Source organism: Mustela nivalis (genome assembly GCF_964662115.1).
Source record: "Mustela nivalis genome assembly, chromosome: 12".
Classification (NCBI taxonomy): Eukaryota; Metazoa; Chordata; class Mammalia; order Carnivora; family Mustelidae; genus Mustela; species Mustela nivalis.
The window spans coordinates 73,034,057-73,054,890 of NC_139031.1; the positions used below are offsets into that span (position 1 = coordinate 73,034,057).

The 20,834-nt window shown below is 39.9% G+C and overlaps 1 protein-coding gene and 1 long non-coding RNA gene across 31 annotated transcripts in view; one reads left to right on the forward strand and one right to left on the reverse strand.

Annotated features, from left to right (window-relative positions):
- Positions 1-11,699, reverse strand: part of ADAM22 (ADAM metallopeptidase domain 22) — a 232,637-nt gene extending 220,938 nt beyond the window's left edge. For 6 of the 30 annotated variants that reach the window (XM_082692327.1, XM_082692325.1, XM_082692350.1 and 3 more), the window contains exons 1-2: positions 11,255-11,696; positions 10,628-10,788 (exon numbers count right to left, since the gene is read on the reverse strand). In XM_082692327.1, coding sequence (XP_082548453.1) covers positions 10,628-10,788; positions 11,255-11,339 — 246 coding nt within the window. In that variant the 5' untranslated portion in view covers positions 11,340-11,696. Of the gene's footprint in view, positions 1-10,627; positions 10,789-11,254 lie in introns of all 30 variants that reach the window. The other 24 variants (XM_082692337.1, XM_082692338.1, XM_082692332.1 and 21 more) reach the window with 10 other exon arrangements.
- LOC309844938 lies at positions 10,730-15,196 on the forward strand. Its single transcript, XR_014300968.1, has 3 exons — positions 10,730-10,805; positions 11,762-11,976; positions 14,284-15,196. It is a non-coding gene; the product is annotated as an uncharacterized lncRNA (long non-coding RNA).
- Positions 15,197-20,834: the final 5,638 nt, after the last annotated feature.

Here is a 20,834-nt window from a genome sequence, read left to right on the forward strand (position 1 = left end):
CAAACAGATTGTCGAGGGTGGGGGTCAGGGGGTGGATTAAATTGTTTATTCCTTCCCTTCCCAGTTATAATTGCTGATATTTCTGGGTCATGGTATGACATTTTTTTAATTTTCAAAATCAAATTACATATAACAGTCTGTTCTAGGAAAAACAAAAGAGATTTTGATCTTAAAAGCAAATCAAATGATGAAATCAGAAACAAAGGACTACTAGAAGTCTAAAATCATTTTTTCATATATGGAAGTATTTATATTTTTAAAAATATAGCACATTGAAAAAAAAGTAGAAAATAAAAATACAGCACACTGAACTTTTTTATATGTAAAATAATTATAATTATCAAAAGGGGCTATAAACTCAATATTTGAAGACTAAAATTTATTCATGTATTCATTCTTTTAACCCAGTTCTAAAGAGGACTTCGGGATGTTTATATGGACGCCTTCAAGATAAAATACAAATTTTAAGCAGATGAGGAAACTGGGAAGAAAGGAAAATTTATCACTTCAAGAACTATTTATTAAGTACCTACTCTGTGGGGCGCCTGGGTGGCTCAGTGGGTTAAGCCGCTGCCTTCGGCTCAGGTCATGATCTCAGGGTCCTGGGATCGAGTCCCGCATCGGGCTCTCTGCTCAGCAGGGAGCCTGCTTCCTTCTCTCTCTCTCTGCCTGCCTCTCAGTGTACTTGTGATTTCTCTCTGTCAAATAAATAAATAAAATCTTTAAAAAAAAAAAAAAGTACCTACTCTGTGCCAGGCACTGTGCTACACGATAGAGATGTGCAGTGAACAACAGACAAGAACACTCTTCTCATACACTGTTCTCATAGTTTAATATTCTAGTGATGGCAATTGGAAGAAAGACAGTAAGTCAATCATTAAAAAGAATGTCATCAAGGGGCGCCTAGGTGGCTCAGTCAGTTAAGCAACTGTCCAACTCAACTTAGGTTCAGGACATGATCTCATGGTCGTGAGATCAGCCAGCATGGAGTTTGAGCTCAGTGCAAAGTCGGTTTCATATTCTTTCTCTCTTCCCCTCCTTCCTTTCCCGCTCATACTCACTCACATCACCCCCCAGATAAATAAATTAAGAAGAAAAAAAAGGATGGTAAATGCTAAGAAGACAAAAGCAAAATATGCTCTGATTGGGGGGGGATGGGAATACCTCAAAAAAGTGGACAGAGGAAATCTGAGATTACTTTTTCTGTGCCTGAGTATTTATTTTAATATGAGTATAGCATGCATAATGAAAATGCATACAGATATGACTTTTTATATTGATCAACTGTCAAAAGAGAGATTTCAGATGACTCGAGTTGAAACTGGGATGATGAGGAGTAAACTGATGAAGTAGGATGAAGCTACTAGGAAAACACATGTTGTAACTTTGGCTTTGGAGGGCAAAATCTGCTCTAAATTTCTGGCATCCAACTCAAGGAAGGAAACAATTACATGACAAATCTCTCCTCTTGGTCCTGATAAGGCACTATCCATAATGTTCCCCAGGACTTCAATTAATACTGGAACTGGTTTCTCAGGAATTTTTTTTTTTTTTTAAGATTTATTTATTTACTTGACAGAGCGAGACACAGCGAGAGAGGGAACACAAGCAGGGGGAGTGGGAGAGGGAGAAGCAGGCTTCCCTTTGAGTAGGGAGCCCGATGTGGGGCTCAATCCCAGGACCCTGGAATCACAACCGAAGGCAGACACTTAACCGACTGAGCCACTGAGGCACCCCTCTCGGGAATATTTCTTATAATCTCCTTCAAAATATCCTTTAGAAAAAGTCTAGTAGATTACTGAAGAGGTCAGGGATGCAAATGAGAAAGCTGATATCAATTCAGATACGAAACTCTTGTGATTAACTTAAATCCAAAAAGATTTAAGACATAAAAAAAAAAAAAAAAAACCTCTTAAATATTAAGGATACACAGAACTCCTCAACCCCACATACAAATTGGAAATCCACTGGGGAGATTTTTTAAAAATACCCCCACCCCAGAATCTCAGTAGGTAAGGCCAGCATTCTATGGAGGAATAGATGATAATTCCCCATAAATTGTTTCTCTCTCTTCCTCCCTATAAATAGTTTCTTATAAGTGAGTTTCTGGCAGATAAAACTCCAACAAGTACTCAGAGTACAGACATTCTCTGCCGTGATTTAGATGTAGATTCAAATATTCCTATGTGGTTAAAAGAATATCTGAGGTAGAAATAGAAATCATAACCATTTCTAGAAATGAAGACACAAAACAAGTGCTAAAAGATGACATCAATTCCCTCCTGAATGAAGTTAGCAATGGAGGAGACCTGAGCGGGATCAAGAGTTTCTCAAAGAAATGTTAGGTTATTCCAACACAGAGATGAATGTCAAGTAAGTAGCATTTATTACAAAAGGATTATTTTATGTGTATCTCTAACATTCTCTTTGAGAATTCTTTTCCCAACTCTACTGCTTATTGGTTGTTATGACCTTGGGCAGGTTCATTAGCTTCCTTTAGCCTCAGTAGCCTCAATTATAAAATGGATATAATATCTACCTCAAAATAAGAGATTATGGGACACCTGGGTGGCTCAGTCAGTTAAGGGCCTTTGGCTTTGGCTCAGGTCATGATCCCAGGGTCCTGGGATCGGTCCCACATCGGGCTCCTTACTTAGCAGGGAGCCTGCTTCTGCCTCTGCCAGCTGTTCTCCCTGCTTGTGCTCCATCTCTTGATCTCTCTCTCTCTCTGACAAATAAAATCTTTTTAAAAAATGAGAGAATGAGGGATTATGCCTGTAAATCACTCAGTACAGTGCCAGGTACATGGTAACTAACAAAATTATTCAAGTCTTTCCCTCAATATTTACTTTCTAGGGCTTTTATGACCAAAGTAAACATCCAACTAGATGTTCACAGAAGCTATAATTTTGGTTATTACTAACTATGTATCTCTTTCAACCAAAGGCTTTGACATTTGGGACCCCAGAGCTACTTGCTCTAGGAAGCCACAAAAGATATTCTGTATCTTTTCTTCTGAAGAAAGGAGTATCCAATCCCCTTTTAGCATTGAATGTTTCTGGTTCATGAAACTCTGACCACAAAGGAGTATACATAATTTTGGTACTGACTACTGAATATTAACATTTTCAATTCACAAAGAAAGATTTACCATAATTATAAACATTCAAGTCCAAAACAGAACCCAGGCCCTTCAAGGGGTGTTTTTCACCTTTTAAATGTTAAATCTCTTTATGTAGTTCATTCTCATTCTCAAGATAGTAGATATGATGCATTCCTCCTCCCCCATTCTGCAAGCTTGAAGAAATATATAGTTCTAATGAAACAAATGGAAGAAATCTTTGACCTCACTGCCACTGAACGACATCTAAAGAAATGTTCCTTGCCTCCTACCATTGTGCCAGTTAAGCACAGAGGTTAAGCCCAGGCAGTGGAGTTAAACTGCCAGGGTTCAAATCCCTTCTCAGCTACCTACCAGCTTTGTGGTTTTAAAGCTGGTATTTCTCCTGTCATAGGATTTTTGTAGGTGTACCAAGTACCAAGAAAACTGTTGGGCACATAAAATGTAACCACGTAAGTTACTGTATATTAAGTATTTTCGTGTATATTATAACATACATGATAACACCACTCTAAGCACTTCTCTCTTTCCTATTTTCTCTTTCCGTCCTCCCTCTCACCAAACTCCTTATGCCCCTTCCTCTTCTGCTCTCCCTCCTTCCTTTAATTAACATTCTTGTTCCCTTTGGGGCTTATTCTTGAAATTTAATGATAAATGTGGCCTTATCTTAGTCCCACTGGAACAACTGAATACTAGTGACCTTATAGATTCCTGCTCTCAATGAGACATGACAAGAAAGCAGGCATCCTTCCATGCATTTTTAGGAAGGGCCCTGTCATTAAAAATGATGGAACACTTGGCATTCTTGAAATCTGAGAAAGCAAATAAACCTAAAAACAATTTTTATCAATCCATAAGCTCTTAGAGTTATTCACAGTTTTCTAGGTGTAGCTGTAAAGAAACGATGAAAGATGGGTTCTTTTCCTATACAGTGAGATCAGAATCCATCTTTTTAAGCAGAACTCCAGAGATGCCCAAAAAATACAAACTGGGATCTCACAGAGTAAAACCAGGACTTAAAGAAAACTTCCACAAACCTGAATATCATTTTTTAAAACTGTTTAGTTGTAAGAGAAGCATGTTGATAGAATAAAAACATGCTGGAAAATGTCTCCTTCCCATTTATAGCACAAGAACAAAGTTTGGATGGGTGGCAAAACTTTATCAATACTGAGTTACTTAGGTTTAACAAAAGCACATCAAGAAAAAAAAATTGTTTGTGCTATCCTTGCAAAATACTTCCAAAGCCGTAATTCCTAGGAGCTCTTTTCCACCAGAGAAGCAAAGCAGCACTGCAGACAATTTACCGTGAAGCTGACTCAGTGATCCCAAGTGAAACAGCACAATTTTAAGTACAGCTCATCCAGGCTTAGACCTATGCATAAATATATTCACAAAAATGGAGCGTACTACCACTTGCCATCTTGCTACCAGCCTGTATTACTGATTATCAAAACTATGATAAATACAGAACTATGATTTTTGGTACCTGACTATTTGAGAAGCTAAAACACGATCCAGGGAAAAAGAGGAAAAACAGCAGCCCACCTATTCCCTGACAGCAAAGACTTCTGACAAAAAGAAATTCCGCTCTTTGCAGAGAAATATAATTAATGGGGGAAAACAAGTAATTGAAAATCTATGAGGTGAACACACAACAAAATAAACCACCAAATAACCTATCTTTGATGCTACAGTAAATCTGTCGTTTTGGCTAACCAAAAAAAAAAAAAAAAAGAAAAGAAAAGAAAAGAAAGAAAGAAGGGCGCCTGGGTGGCTCAGTGGTTTGGGCTGCTGCCTTCGGCTCGGGTCATGATCTCAGGGTCCTGGGATCGAGCCCCGCATCGGGCTCCCTGCTCCGCAGGAAGCCTGCTTCCCTCTCTCTCTCTCTCTGCCTGCCTCTCTGCCTGCTTGTGATCTCTGTCTGTCATATAAATAAATAAAATCTTTAAAAAAAAAAAAGAAAAGAAAGAAAGAAAGAAAAAGGAGTCACAAAGGCGCTTTTTCTTAAAAATAGCAATTGATTATCAGTAGCAAACTATCAATAAGGCTCAGGAGGTACTATCTTGCCCATTTGGATGCCCAGTTAAAGATGTTTTTTATCCATTGTTTGCAAACACACAATTCCTTCCAAATAACCTCAAGTCAGAGGAAAGGCTCTGAGTAATTTAAATACTCTGTAGTTCTGAACATAATTTTATAGGACTGAAATTACTTCAGAATAGCTAGACAACCTTGAAGATAGCAAGTTACCCACAATCAAATAAGATTCCTTTGACTATCATTTATAGAACTTCATGGCAAAATAACCTTTCAGTAGGGGCTGATCATCCCACTTAGGATAAAAGTAAAGTATGCACTCAAGTAACTGGCCATGTAGTAAAGAAATCTTTTATAACATGGACTATTATCAACAGAATTATTATTTCACCCCAAATTGTCACTATTTCCCCAAACCATAAGAAAAATCTCTTCCAAAAACATGAGTATTCTTTTCCATTTAGTGATTGAAAACTGAAACAATGATATATTAAGAGTAAAATTAAGGTGTTTCATACCATCATCGTTTTTGTGAGCTTTCTGAAACATTAAGCAATATGTTGCTGGTTTCCTTGCTCTGGACCAATGGCTTTATCTTACCAGGTGAGAAGTAATTTCTGAATTAGGTTAGATAACCTGCAAAGTCTCTTCCATCTCTAGAACTGTTAGATTCCACTTAGTTATATAAATTTTAACAATTTGTAACTTACTTCTGGAAATGTGTTAAATTCGGGTAATTAGGGCACCATTTTGCATTAAAGTGATACCATAAAATTTCTAAATAGTACTCAAGCAGCCTGCGGGAGTAAATGTTATTTAACAAAAACTCATATAGTGCTTACAATATCCCCAGCATTGTTGCAAGTGCTTTACAAACTCTTTTATACAGTATTTTCAGTATACTTAGTAATTGAATTCTTACGAAGCTTAATGAGTATGTGAATTAGCATTCACCAATAAATTAAAGTGAACAACCACTTTCATTTACCTTTTGAAATTAAAATTATTCATTTCTAGCCATAAGGATGATCCTGCAATAATAAAAATCTGGCCAGTTACCTCACCTTACTAAAGTCCTTCAATTGCCTTCAGGACACAGTCCAAATTCCTCCACAAATCATGAAGATACTGCCGCATCTACTCTCTGCTTTCCTGTTTTGGCTCCCGTGTACCTTAAATCCTAACTATTTGTACTTAACAAAAATGTGTCCTGATTCCCACCCGCCCTTTAAGTGCTCCCCCTTTGGTTTGATAGGCCCATCACTGACCTTCCTTCAATCTGGCCAATTCCCACTCACCCTCAAAACACAGCTAAGACAGCACTTCCCCATGAAAGGCCTCCTGACTGCTCATCTGGCTTAAATACTGAGTTTTCTCTGCTTCTACCGCTTCTGTGTTCATCTCCAGGAAATCACACAGAAGGGCAGAGTATAACTGCTTATCCATTCATGCATCTTCCCACTTGCCTGTAAATTCCTTAAAAGCTTAAACTGTGTCTTTTATCTTTAAATCCCCAGAGCCTTGTACAAAAACTAGTACACAGTATGAGCCCAAGCAAATAAATGCCTTTTTAAATACATAAATCAACAAATGAATATATAAGCTTTGTGAGATGATAGAGAGGCATGCCAATTTTATATCTAAAGAAGAAAGAAAATTGGTTTAAAAAAAGGGGGGGGCGCCTGGGGGCTCAGTGGGTTAAGGCCTCTGCCTTCCGCTCAGGTCAAGATCCCAGGGTTCTGGGATTGAGCCCCGCATCGGGCTCTCTGCTCAGGATCCTGCTTCCCCCTCTCTCTGTCTCTGCCTGCCTCTTTGCTCACTTGTGATCTGTCAAATAAATAAATTTTTTTAAAAAGTCCATGGATAGCTAAAATGCTATAATTTTTATCTATTTAATTACCAAAGAAATAATAAGGCCATCAACTTGAGTTTTTAGGTCCAATTCCAGCTCTCAATGAAACCAAAAACACAAAAATGCAGGAGAACTCCTTAGTTTTCTAATTGCAGGAAAATTTGGCATATGGCAACTAAGTCTTTACAACTGTAACTGCCAGATTCAAAACTAGTAGTCAGCGATTTCTAACTGTAGTTTAAAGATCATGGTAAACTGCAAAAGCCTCCCAGGTGATCCGGACATCCAACCATATGTACTGTGTGTATCTTACTATGCGTCAGGCACTGAGATAACTGCTGGTAGTAATTTCTTTGAAGAGGAGCACCTGAGTGGCTCAGTCGTTTAAGCATCAGTCTCTCTTTTTTTTTTTTTTACTGACGTGTTAGTCTTTTATAACATTTCCATATTTTCATACACATATATGTATTTTTTTACTAAGGCAAGATCACAATGTTGTAAATAGTTTGGGTTTTTTTCATCTTTTCATCTCTTTGCCTCTAAGTTTCCATAGCATCTAATACCTCAATCATACTAAAATTACCCTAATTGTCACACAACTATTTCCCCAAAGCTGGTTTGTCCAAATCAGGGTTTAGGTCCAGAACCTGCGTTTTATCCAGTTTGTATATCCCTTAGGTGTTTTAAATCTAAAACAATCCTTTTCTTCATTGGTTAGTTTTCCTGCTCAATGTCTGTCTGATCACTTCCTCATGCTGTTACTTAGCCTCCTCTGTCCCCTGTATTTCTTAGAAATCAGAAGGTACATCTAAGACCTTGATCAGTTTATATTAATAGATTTGTCTAGAATACATTGTGGATACCATTGTCTGCTTCACATGGCATTTTTTCAGGACGTACGTGCATGTGGTTTTACCATCAATGAAACTCACACTGTCCTCTCTGGGTTGTGTAATGGACACCCAAGTGGCCGCAAGACAGTGATATGATTCCCCTTGCAGGCAGGAAGTATTTGGTAAGGACCACACCACACAGATGTATGGTTTCCCGTCGGCCATTCACTGCAGGGCCAGTTGCATTAGACAGCCCTTGTCTGAATTAACATTTGCTGGAAATCGCAGAATGATGATTTTTCTAATGTTATCATTTCTCCTACATTTATCAGCTGCCACTCCTTAGTGAAGAAGGGCTTTCCCTAATCACCTAGATCCATCTGGTTACTCTGAGAAGCATCTGGACAAGCATTTAACACTTGACTTTTCAGCTCAGGTCATGATCTCAGAGTTGTGAGATCTAGCCTGCATAGGGCTCTGCGCTGGGGCCTGGAGCCTGCTTAAGATTCTCTCTCTCTGTGTGCCCCTCTCCCCCACTTATACATGTGAGCACACGCTCTCTAAAAAAAAATTTTTTTAAGATATTTAAAATAATTATTTTGATGGTAAGATGGTATTTCACTTTGAATCCTGATGTGAATAAATAATTTATTCATGCTGTTCAACCTAAATCCAACCAGTTCATCCATACCTCACCAAAAGCCAGTCATTCTTCTCACTGTTTATTATTGTAAGAAGGAGAAACTGCATAGGTCCAAGGTATCTTGTGCCCCAAGTTGAAAGGCCTATGATCCAAAAACTGCTGAAATTGTTCTCCATAAATGGAGAAAAAAGAAGGAAGACTGGCCTGTTTTCCAAAAGTGGTGATCCTTCACCAACACAGTGGAGAGCAGAGGATACCTGAAGACACTACTGGAACAAGACAGAGACTTGGAGTTTCAATTCTGCAGTTTTCTTTTTCTGCATTCCTACTTCCTTCTGTAGCCCTTCCTCTCTGAGAAAGTCTTTGTGATTTGTTGTAAAGCACGGGCTCTATCAACAAAAATTCAGACTGTAAACTACAGGATGAAAGACCTCCTGTTTTCAATGAATAAATTACAAAGAAAAAGATCAAGGAAATGGAGAGGGGGATACTATGCATTATAGAGACTCAAAAAATTAAACTAACTGCAATCTATAGACACTATTTGGGTCCTGGATCAAATACACAAACTTAAATATATATGTTTTATACTTATATATATTTATTAAATATCCTTACATATATCTAACATATGTATATATTTATGTTTATATATTTGGCATAATATCATTCTTACCTTTTGAAAGAATCCTTTTAGAAGTGCTGAGTGAATTTTTTATGAATAAAATTCTATGATTTGCTTCAAAAGAATATGAGAAGAAAATAGGAGACAGATGAAACAAAATTGGCTATGAGTTGCTAATTGTTAAAGCTGAGGTTCATTATAATATTCTATTTTGTGTGTGTTTGAAATTTTTCATAGTCAAAAGTAAATTTGTGGGACTATTTCTCCACAGCAATGATTCTCATTTACTAAAAAATAAGATAGTGTCCCCTGCTTCTTCAGTTTTACTATGAAAACAAGTCAAAATGAAAAAGGAAAATAAGTATTTTTCAAGCATTAATAGAATCCTTCATTAAAGCTTGAAGCATTAGATTTTCTACCATAATCAAACTTTGATGGATACTACTGTAGCCCTTTAAAGTAATTTCTTATATGAAAATTTCAATGGAACCAAGTCTTTGGCTACAAATACAGATTTAAGTGGCCTTTTCTATTTTTACATATATTACACACATAGATCAAATATTATGACTATCACAGCAACAATGTACATCTTAAGGTATTAATAAGTATATTTGCACATGTGAAAATATTCAGCCTCCCTTTAGATCAACGTAGTTTACAACAGTTTCAACATGGACAAGTTCTACCTTAATCTGTACTTACAGATGAATGAACTGTTTGCAAGGTTAGTATATAAACACAAAAACTGTTTACAGAGCCCCCAAATAATTACCTAAATTAGCAAGTAAGTTCAAAATACTTTTCAGTCATTATCTGTGGATGTGTTATTGATCTAAATGCGGATAAAGAGTAAACTTAGATTAAAAAAAAATAGTTTATAAATGCCCAATAAACAACATGGCTCAAATTACACCAAAGGACTGCTACCAATGAAAAAATGGGGGAGGAGACGCCTTTTCTGAAAGGTGGAGGTGAACGGGTACATCTCTGGTGTCCACAAACTGAGTGAGCTGAGAACACTGCAGTTTCGCTTATTTTTACAGTTTGAGTTTAGTTAGGGATGTCTAGGCTTGTGTTTTCGTTTTTTTTTTTTTTTTCAATAGTACCAACCTTGGTTTAAATCACATATAAAGTCTTTTTGAGGATTTAAGCAAGCACCACAATAATGATGATGCAAATCCTGCCAACATTAAATCCCTTCTTGCTTACTACGCTTTTGCCTGACAAGAGGTCCACCCCTTCGCTCAGGATACGCCACTGCCGAAGACATCCTGCACAAACTCCTCTCTAGCAAAGCTCCTGGCCTGTGGTTCTTTGGGGGATTTTGCCCCCCCTCGCCCCCCGCCTTCCCCGCTCCCTCCTTTTTTGCACAGAGAGCGCCATGCATGACTCGCATTAGGACTGCGCTCATTTCACCAAAGACACCGCATCTCCAGGGCGACGGAGAGCAAACGTGCGGTAGGGTGGGCCAGGCCGCGCCCAGGCCCACCCGCCGGACCGCGCCTCTCACCTGCCCCGCGCCGTGGTGGCCCCGCACTCGCGTGTCGAGCGCGTCGTGTCCAGTTTCGTCTTCGCCGCCCGAGCGGTAGAGGAGCCGGAGTGGCACGATGCTCTGGCGCTCCAGGAAGCGGTTTTCGTTCCTCCTCTCCAGCTCCGTCAACAAGGCGTCTCCTCCAGGCAGGAAAAGGGTAAGGAGGGAGTGGGGAGAGAAGGAGAAAATAATGACCCTGAGCCGTACTCGTGCCTTCTGCGGCCCGACGTCTCCTCTATGGAAATCCCGCCGCCCCCTCCCTCCCGGTCCCTATCTGAGAAGGACGCAGCCGGGGAACCCTGGACCAGCGCATCTGAGATCATCCAGGATCGGGGCCCAGAAGCACAGCACCCCTTTCCCATCCTCCGCATTCCTCCTCTTCAGAAGACGAAAAGCAGGCATTTGACCGAAGGTTTCTAACGCATCCGCGCGCCCCCACACATGTATTTTTGCTTCACTTCTCACCACCCTTCTAAATTAAAAAAATAAAAAATAAATCTCCCCGCGCACTCGGGAAACGGGAATGCCCGTTTCCAGGGCGCTTGAGGGCTGCAAAGACGCCCGGAAAATGGTACGTCCCGAAGCCACAGAGGGTGGCGAACTTACCTGCCCGGCCGCAGCGCGCCGGGGGGCAGGTCCCCAGGGCGCAGAGCAGCAAGAAGGGCACGGACGCAGCCGCCGCCGCCTGCATGGTGCTGCCGTCAGCCCGCCTCGTTCGAGACGCTCAGCTCCTCATGCCCGGGCCGCCAGGTCCGCGTCCCTCGGCCCGCGCCCACGGCTGGCCTCGGCCGCCCCCTCCCAGCCCGGGTCGCTGCTGCGGCGGCCGTGGCGCTGCAGCCTCCGCCGCGGCGCTGCCTCAGTGCTGCATTGTGCTCCGCGGGCGCTTCCGCTGGCGGGGGGAGCGAGCGAGTGCTGCATTGGGCGGTTGGCTGTAACTAAGTGGTTTCTAGCGCCTCCCACCTCATCCCAAAGCAAAGGCTCCGGCGGGCGACGAGCGCTCAGCAGGGAGCGAGCGCCTGGTGCACTCGCCCCCCGCGCGCGGGTAGGGGCGCGCGCCGGAGAGTCAGCTGGGAAATGTAGTTCTCGCTCCGCATCCCGCTCGTTTCCACGAAGGTGCGGACTGTCGCGACCTCGTGACCACGGAAGACAGAAAGGGCAGAAGAGAGGTCATGGAAGGCAGGCCCTTCTGGGCACCGAAGTATCCCGACTGCGTCTCTGCGAGAACCAGTATTCCTTCACTCCGTGGTCCATGAAGACCCGTAATGTTTTCCACAGATACGGTAGTTACTTAAATTACTATCAGGGAATCACACCCTCAAAAGTACGTGGTAAGTTAATCATTCATCAAACATTTAGTGAGGACCTACTGTGTGCCCGGTGGTTGACTAAGTAGGGGGACACAACCGAGAATAACACGAGTGTAAGAGGCACCTGCTTGCAGATACAATAGAGTGAACACCGTTTTTTACATTACGGTGTGAAGGTGCCCTGGTAATGCTTAGAGGAGGATCATTAACTCAGCCAGGCGAGTCAGGCGGGAACATCAAGGTCAATGCAGACACTGGAACGATGTCTTGGATTTAGCCCAAGTGTCCAGGATGTTTTGTCCTTTTTCTGATCTCTGCCTGTCTCAAACCTGTTTGTGAAAACCAGACTTGAGGAACTCTACCTTCTCAGGTGGCTAATTCCATTTTCCTCTAATTCCAAATGTTAGAAACTCTTGAGGATAAGATAGTAATACAAGAATTATTAGTTATCACCATAATTAGCTCTTATGTAGTATGATACAGTTTTTCTGGGGTCACATATAACACCCTTTGAACCTTGGATCAGCAATTTGATAAGTATTATTATTCCCATTTCAGAAAGGAGGAAATTCAGGCTTAGAGCTGCACCTTCCAAATTCTGTAACCACTAGCTACATGTATCTATTTCAATTTAATTAAAAGTAAATAAAATTTAAAATTCAGTTCCTCGGTCACACTGGACACATTTCTGTACTGCCTATGACTAGCAGCTACTGTATTGTAGAGCAAAGATAGAGAACATTTCCATTATTGCAGACAGTTCTATTGGACACAAGAAGCTTAGAGAATTTAAAAGACTTTTCCTAAGGTTCCATGACTATAGAGTAGACTGGATATCCTGTCTTCAGATCTGAGTCTTTTTTCCACACTTCCCTGGTGGAACCTGTGTTTTTATAACCTCCATCCTGATTCTGGTCCTGTAAAGCATGAAGAAAAATCTTACACATGATGCTTGCTCTGTGGAGATGGGTTTTTTCTTTCCTTCCCCAGTGGAAAAAAATTTTACCCCTGCCTCCTGTGACATGGTTTCAGGTTTCCAACATGATGATTTGAAAATACCCTACAGTATGTCAGTGTCCCAGATAAGTGTGGTATTCAGTATTAAATACAACTTAGACATGGTTTTACAAGCAAACAGTAGAGAGGGACTCTTTTTTTCCCTTGAGAGAACATTCTATCGTATTTAAGTAACCGTAGCTCATTGACCTTTATTACCATTTCAAAAAAATTTTCCCAAATTTTCAAATAAATAAGACACTTAAGAATTTTATATATGACATGAATTATAGCTTGAATAGGGGCTAAAAGATTTCAATGGTACACTTTACACCTTGATGCAAGAGATTTCACAGTAGGTACAGTAAAAAGAATTAAAACCCAAGGGCATGGAGGTACCTGGGAGGCCCAATTGGTTAAGTGGTGGACTCTTGGTTTCAGATCCACTCATGATCTCAGGCTTGTGAGGTCCCTAAATAGTTACTCTTGGTATTTCTGATGGTTTTGTATATTTTATTAGAAAGGACTACATAATGGCCACACAGACACTTTAGTTCTACAGTATACAAATACAAATAAGTTGTAATACTAGGAAAACTTATTTTTTTTTAAGATTTTATTTATTTGACAGACAGAGATCACAAGTAGGCAGAGAGGCAGGCAGAGACAGAGGAGGAAGCAGGCTCCCCGCAAAGCAGAGAGCCCGATACAGGGCTCGATCCTAGGACCCTGGGACCATGAGCCGAAGGCAGGGGCCTTAACCCACTGAGCCACCAGGCGCCCCAGGAAAACTTATTATTTTTTTTTTTAAGATTTTATTTATTTATTTGACAGAGAACACAAGTAGGCAGAGAGGCAGGCAGAGAGAGAGAGAGAGAGAGAGAGAGAAGCAGGCTCTGCACTGAGCAGAGCGCCCGATACAGGGCTCGATCCCGGGACCCTGGGATCATGACCTGGGCTGAAGGCTTTAACCCGCTGAGTCACCCAGGCGCCCCAGAAAACTTATTGTTAATGTGAGAGTGAGCATATCCAATCTCTGCTTTACAGTATTAAAGCTTTATTCACAGAGCTAAGAAAATTGTGCTCTTTGGATAATTTTCTATTCAGTTCCTCTATTTTCTAACTGGATTCTTTATTTTGCTATTGATTTGTATGAGTTAGTTACATATTTTAAATATTAACCCCATTTCATAAATAAGATTTGCAAATATTTCCTCCCATTTAGTAGGTTGTATTTTTATTTTGTTGATAAGTTTCCTTTGCTGTGCGGAAGCTTTTTAGTTCAATATAGCCCCACTGGTTTATTTTCATTTTTGTTGCCTTCGTTTTTAGCGTCAAAGCAAAAAAGTGATTTCCAAGACTAATGCCAAGGAGTTGATGTCAAGATTTGTGGAGCTGGTTAATAGAACATGCTTCCTTTAGGAGCAAAACAGATGGACAATAACAAGGTAATTTCTTAACACGTGTCATTAAAATAAATCAGTCTCAGGAGGCTGTGGGAAGTTGCTCCAATCAAGAATCACGATCTATTTCCAGAGCTGAGTCAGTTTTTCAACCCAGAAACCATCAAGTGAAAGAAAGGTCATGTCCCCAGGAGAAGGACCCTGCATCGCATGTTAAGTTCCTATGGTTAACTATTCCTTAGCTCTTTCCCAAAGGGACTTACCTCCCTTTACCTGGGTCACTGCATTGGAGAAAGGGTTAAGAATATCCGAATTACTGTTGGATGCAGGGTCTGGACCGACAGTGATACCTGGGACCCAAAGCACCTATTATAGTGGGAGTCAGGTAATAAATGGAGTCCTGGCCAAGCTTTGGCTCAGTGGGACAATAGGGTCATTTGCTTAGGCTCTGAATGTTTTATTAGAAAATACTTAATACTTCACTAAATCACCCGCATTGTATCTCCAACTTATAGGGTAAGAATTTTAGTGGATAAGAACCAAAAAAAAGGAAAAGAAGAAAAGACCAAATGAGAAGCTGAAACTGTCTCTCTCAGCCAAATAATAAATAAAAAGCAGTATCTTAATCTGGGGTAATAGTGGTGCTGGTGATGGAGGAAACTGACGCCCCTGTTAAATATCTAAAGATGGTTGATTCCCAGGGCGCCTGGGTGGCTCAGTGGGTTAAGCCACTGCCTTCAGCTCAGGTCATGATCTCGGGGTCCTGGGATCAAGTCCCGCATGGGGCTCTCTGCTCAGCAGGGGGCCTGCTTCCCTTCCTCTCTCTCTGCCTGCCTCTCTGCCTGCTTGTGATTTCTCTCTGTCAAATAAATAAATAAATAATCTTAAAAAAAAAAAAAGATGGTTGATTCCCATCTTATTCATCTGGGTTATAAAGAATAATAGACTGCCTCAAACTGCACTAAGGAGTAGCCTCAACCACAGACACAGTGCCATATGTGATACCATTTTCACTGCAAATGAGCATAGCCTCAAGTACATGATATGCAACATTCTTTGGGTGGATGCATAATTTTCCATCCAGGTCAGAAAAAAATCAGGAACAGATTGCATTCACAGGGTAAAGATTAACAGTATACATTTTACTTGTCCTCTGTTAAAATTTGAAGAGGATGCCATTGAGAACATCACATTAACCCATTATACTGATATATTTATCAGACCATATGATTAAGAAGTTGCTAGCACATTAGAACTATGTGGCACATGTCTTACAGGTGCATGTCCTCTAGGGCGTGAGACATGTACCCTAATAAGAGTCAGGCACCTGTCACATCAGTAACATTTTTAGAGATCCAATGGCCAGGGGCATGTCAGAACATCCCATCTGGAATAAAAGACAGGGCACCTGTGTGGCTCAGTTGGGCAACTGCCTGCCACTCATGTCATGATCCTGGAGTCCAGGGATCGAGTCCTACGTCGGGCTTCCTGCTTGGCGGAGTCTGTTTCTCCTGCTGACCTCTCTCCTCTCATGCTCCCTCTCTCAAATAAATAAGATCTTTAAAAAAATACATCAAAGTAAAATACTAATTACTGAACTTTCCAAACATGAAGGAACCATTACACTGGAAAGCCTCTTCGGGTTCTGGAGGGAGGATCTTCCAAATGGGAGTACTACTTCCACCCAAGGGCATGAAAGGCTGTCAGCTGTGAGCAAAAAATAGCTGTGCAGTCATATAACCAGGCAGGTTCAAAGGTTTGAGAGGTATCTATCAGTGATAGGAAAACTGGAGTTTATGAAAAGCCCCAATAGGGAAATGACAACTTTCCCTGAAGACTTAAACTATGCCATCTTCAGTGGGGAATTATGTACCTTTGGAAAAATGAAGTTTTTTGTATGAGATGATGACATATGAGAGATGAAGTGGCTGTCTGTGGGGCAAAAACCATCATGTGGTCACAAGGCCAGTCATGGGCTGAGGCTCAGTCATTAGATCTATCAAGTCATCCGATTGGGCAGATGCACCAATAATCCTTATAAAATGAAAGTGGTACATCCAGGACTGAGCTAGAGCAAGACTAGAGAGCTCAAGGAATGAGCAGGCAGCCCAGGTCCCATGTCATCCACTGCTATCACATCAGTTCCTCTCTCTCAGTACCCACCTACAGGTGTATGGGCCATGCCTTTGGACCAGATGAAAAATCCCAAACTTAAATCAGGGAATTAGCTGCTTCTGTGGGTGCAAGCTGAAAATATATAGTAGTTGCCATACAGCTCCACTCAGTGGTGGCACTGAAAGCAAGTTACAGATCTTCCTAATAGAGCTTCAAGTGGTATACCTCTAATCATCACCTTTGTATGAAAAGAGAACTGGCCCAAGTTTAGAATGTATGTGGACTAGTGAGAAGGGAAAATGACATGACTGGCTGTTAAGGGTCTTAGAAAGGGACTTCAGATCTTAAAAAGATCTGAAGATTGCATACAAGAGGTAGAGACAGATGGCATATGGGGGTGGGCATGAAGTATAAGAATCTTCTTATCACATGTTAATGCTTCTCCAATGTTAGCACAATGGGTATGTGAGCAAAAGGACTATGGTGGCAGGAAAAAAGTCATGTACAGGCTTGGCTTGACAGCATGGGCTCCTATTCACTGAAGCTGAAGTTTCTGTTGTCAAGTGTTCAACCTGCCAGAAACAAGAGACCAACGCTGACATGACACAAGCCCCCAAGACCAGCCAGGCACCAGATGGCAAGTTGATCACACTGGGGACAGTAACATAAATTGCAACTTACTATACATTTAAGCACAACCTAGTGAGATGAACTTACAGGGACTTTGGTAATCTCCACTACTTTCTTCACAAAGGAATTTTGACATCCTTTAATAGATACAGCTGTCTTAATCTGGTTATTACTCAAGTCTGTTTTGGTCACACACTATTCTCTCAGTGTTCAAAACTAGAGTATGTTTTTCTTGCTTGAGTAACACATTTAGTGTCAGATTCTTTTTGCATTTTTAATTGCCCAGGGCTCTTCCCAGACTTTTTTTTTCTTTTGGCATGATATTTTAAGGAGGCTACTTCTAATATTACTTACAAAATTACTGCTAATTAATCGCCCTTGTTTGTAAGGGTATAAATTCTTTCTGCTTTTTAACCTGACTTGGGCAAAGTCACGATTCTATATAGGCATATAGGTGGGCATGATACTGCCTCTTTCTGCAGAAGGCTTTTTGGTTGGAATTCACAGAAACATGAAACATACTACTTTTGTATAACAGCATTAAACATTCCCTGTAACCCTGGAATGCAGCTAAAAGGCAGCATCTGATCTAGTTGTCTTTATACTAAGCCCTTCCTTCTCCCCAGTTCCAGCCCCACTCTCCATGACAATGTAAAACACAGCATATGGCTAATGCATTACATTATTGGTTGAAGTAAAGACTTCAACATCAACAAGTCTATAGTAGCTGATAGCTAAGGTAATTTAGCCACAATTAGTATCTCTTGAGCAACCTATTGTGTAACCAACATTCTTTCAGACCTTTAATTTGGCAATCCCATGATTTAAGATCTAGGTAGCCCGGTGAGGGTATGTTTAAAAATCTTTCCAGATATCTCTGGGACGTCTGGGTGGATCAGTTAGTTCAGCATCAGACTCTTGATCTTGGCTCAGGCTCATGTCAGGCTCATGAGTTCAAGTCCCAAGATGGGTTCCATGCTATGTATGGAGCCTACTTAAAAAACAAAAACAAAAATAAAAACTTTCTATCTCCTTTGGGAGAGGCCTATCATCCTTACTTTTCACTCTTAATGAAACATAGCATTGGAATGATTCCTAACTGAAAAGTGAGACATTTTTGGTCTCACATTAATTAAACTGCATTTACAGAAATTGATAATATTTAAATAACAACATTTTTAAAAATATATTCCTGAGATAGCAGAATAGTATTAACTACACATACATGTTAGCACCGAGGTGTTCAAATAAAACTAAATTTTTTCTGATAACATACAATCTCATTTCCAGAAATAAGGATTCAAGTTGAGTGGTTTTAGGTTAAAGTGCTAAACATAACACCTTGTTTTCTATTCCTTTTAAAAGTAGGTAGAATATGTCTTGACATGCATCGTTTATGGTTCCATAAATTATTTTAATATACTAGCCTACATATGCAAAGAAGTCCTTGGCTTCAAAAACCATCTAAAAGATTCTACTGACTTGTAAAATATACCTTTGCTACAACTGCTTGTTACTTTAGAAAAAAAACCGTTCATTTTAAAACACAAAAACCACATTGTCTTCACCTGCCCCTGTTGGAAGCTACTCCTAGAAAAAGGGCCACCAACTTTGAATGCTACACTGTTGCCCAGAGCTGAAAGTTAGAGTGCCTTTTTTTCTTCTTTCTTAACGCCTTCCCCTTCAATGTTCCTGTTAGCAAGGAAAATACCATGTGCTTGCTGGGATTTGTCTGTCTAGACGCTTTTGGCAGAGGCTGCCACTTTCTATCAAGCAAACTAAGTTTTCTGTCTACGCTGCTGAGATCTTTGAAGCTTCCTACTTCTGAAGATGCCTTGTTGCATTAAAGATTAAGTGTCCTTTTTTGAATAAATATGGCAACCAAATCAGTTAAGTGCTTAGGTAAACACAACCCCAAATGCACCTTCACCAGGTGACCATGTGCCTTGGTAAAAATCAAGTACTGATGCCTCTACATGAATGCAACTTCATTTGCCAGGGCACAGTACTTACTGCCTACTAGAGGCTTAATTACTACCCACCATCCTCATCTTGGTTGGGTGAACATCTGCATAACACAACCCACACAAATTCTATGTGGTGGTCTTGCTACTACCAACTGAAATTTAAGCATTTTAAAAAATGTGAAATACTTATTATGAAGATCTTTGGGGAGGGTTTTTTGGTTTTTGTTTTGTTTTGAAATCTGTCAAAATTTTTTAAGATTTTATTTGTCAGAAAGAGAGAGCGAGAGAGCAGCAGGCAGAGGGAGAACCAGACTGCCCGCTGAGCAGGGAGCCTGATCAGAGACTCTTCCAGCTGAAGACCCTGGGAGCAGGACCTAAGCCATGGCAGACGCTTAACCAAACTGAGCCACCCAGGGTGAGGAAGGGTGTTCTAAAGTCCTTCAAAATACTTCAAAATAGTGTGAAAATAAAGTTTAACAACATTTAACTACTAGAGGGGTTCCGTTTGAGTCTCTTACTCCATATTAAATACAACTAAGGCAAACAGTGCCACTGAAAATTGAAGAAAACTGTCATTCTAAAGTACAAGGATTACAGAGCAAGTTTAAATACCTTTCAATTATCTGGAAAAGTTAAGGGAAAACAGTAACTTCCACAAATAATTTTCCAAGTTTCATCTAGGTTTCTAGAAGGCTATCTGTAAAATCTGATGTACATTTACATATATACACATGCATTTGTGATGGAAAATGCTAACTTACAGTGGAAACAAGGTTTGCATGGATTCACTATAAAGACTATTTCAGTGACCATACTTAAAGTACTGGTATGATCAAAAAGTTGTTGAAAAGCTAGTATTTCTCATTCAGACTGTCCAAACATATGAACTGTCAAAACATATGAACTAATTTATCGGGAGCCATACAGGGTTTCAAAAATTTAAAACTGGTAATCAAAGTTAATCAAAGTTAATTTTTAATAACATATTCATAGAATATTCTGAATGAATGAAAAATGTCATTAGCTGTAAATGCCACACTCCTGGTAAGTACACTCAAAGGCATTTAAATGCCTCTACCATCTAAAGATAACAGTTGAAATGTTTCTTATATCTGAGAGAATATATATATTTTCTCACATATATGTATTTTTTATATGAGAATATTTCATATATTCTCTTATCTAAATTATTGAGTTGCCAAGTGCCTGATCAAAGGCAATCTTCACATGTTTCAATACTTTTATTTAGAGTTCACTGCCATCCTCCTCCTTTCATTTCCTGACACCAAATTAGGGTATAATGAGTCATTTTTGGAAGACTTTATTTCTAAAGGTAAACAATTATGAACAGTGGAAAAATTGTTTTATTCCATATAGTAATCTGGTTAAATTTTTCCTTCATGGCTTCTATTTACCCCTGCAAATAACCTAACTCTCCAGTGCCAACACACCAGCATAGTCCAACTAGGTCAAACATGAAGTACTAATGATTTCTAGAACCCAAACACAAAAATTAGTGTTTTTTTCCTTTAATATGAGAATTAAGATTTTTAGAAGCAATATTCCATTGTTATCATAGGAATCTATTTAAAAGACTTTAGAAAGAACAAGACTAAATTTATAATGGTAAATACTGATATTCCCAAAATTTCACTTGAAATTAGTTTTCAGTGCCATAAAAGAATTATTCATAAAAATTCCTAAAACATAGTATGTAAAACAAGTCACAAGTTCATTTTATGATTTTTCTAGAATAAGTATCCAAATC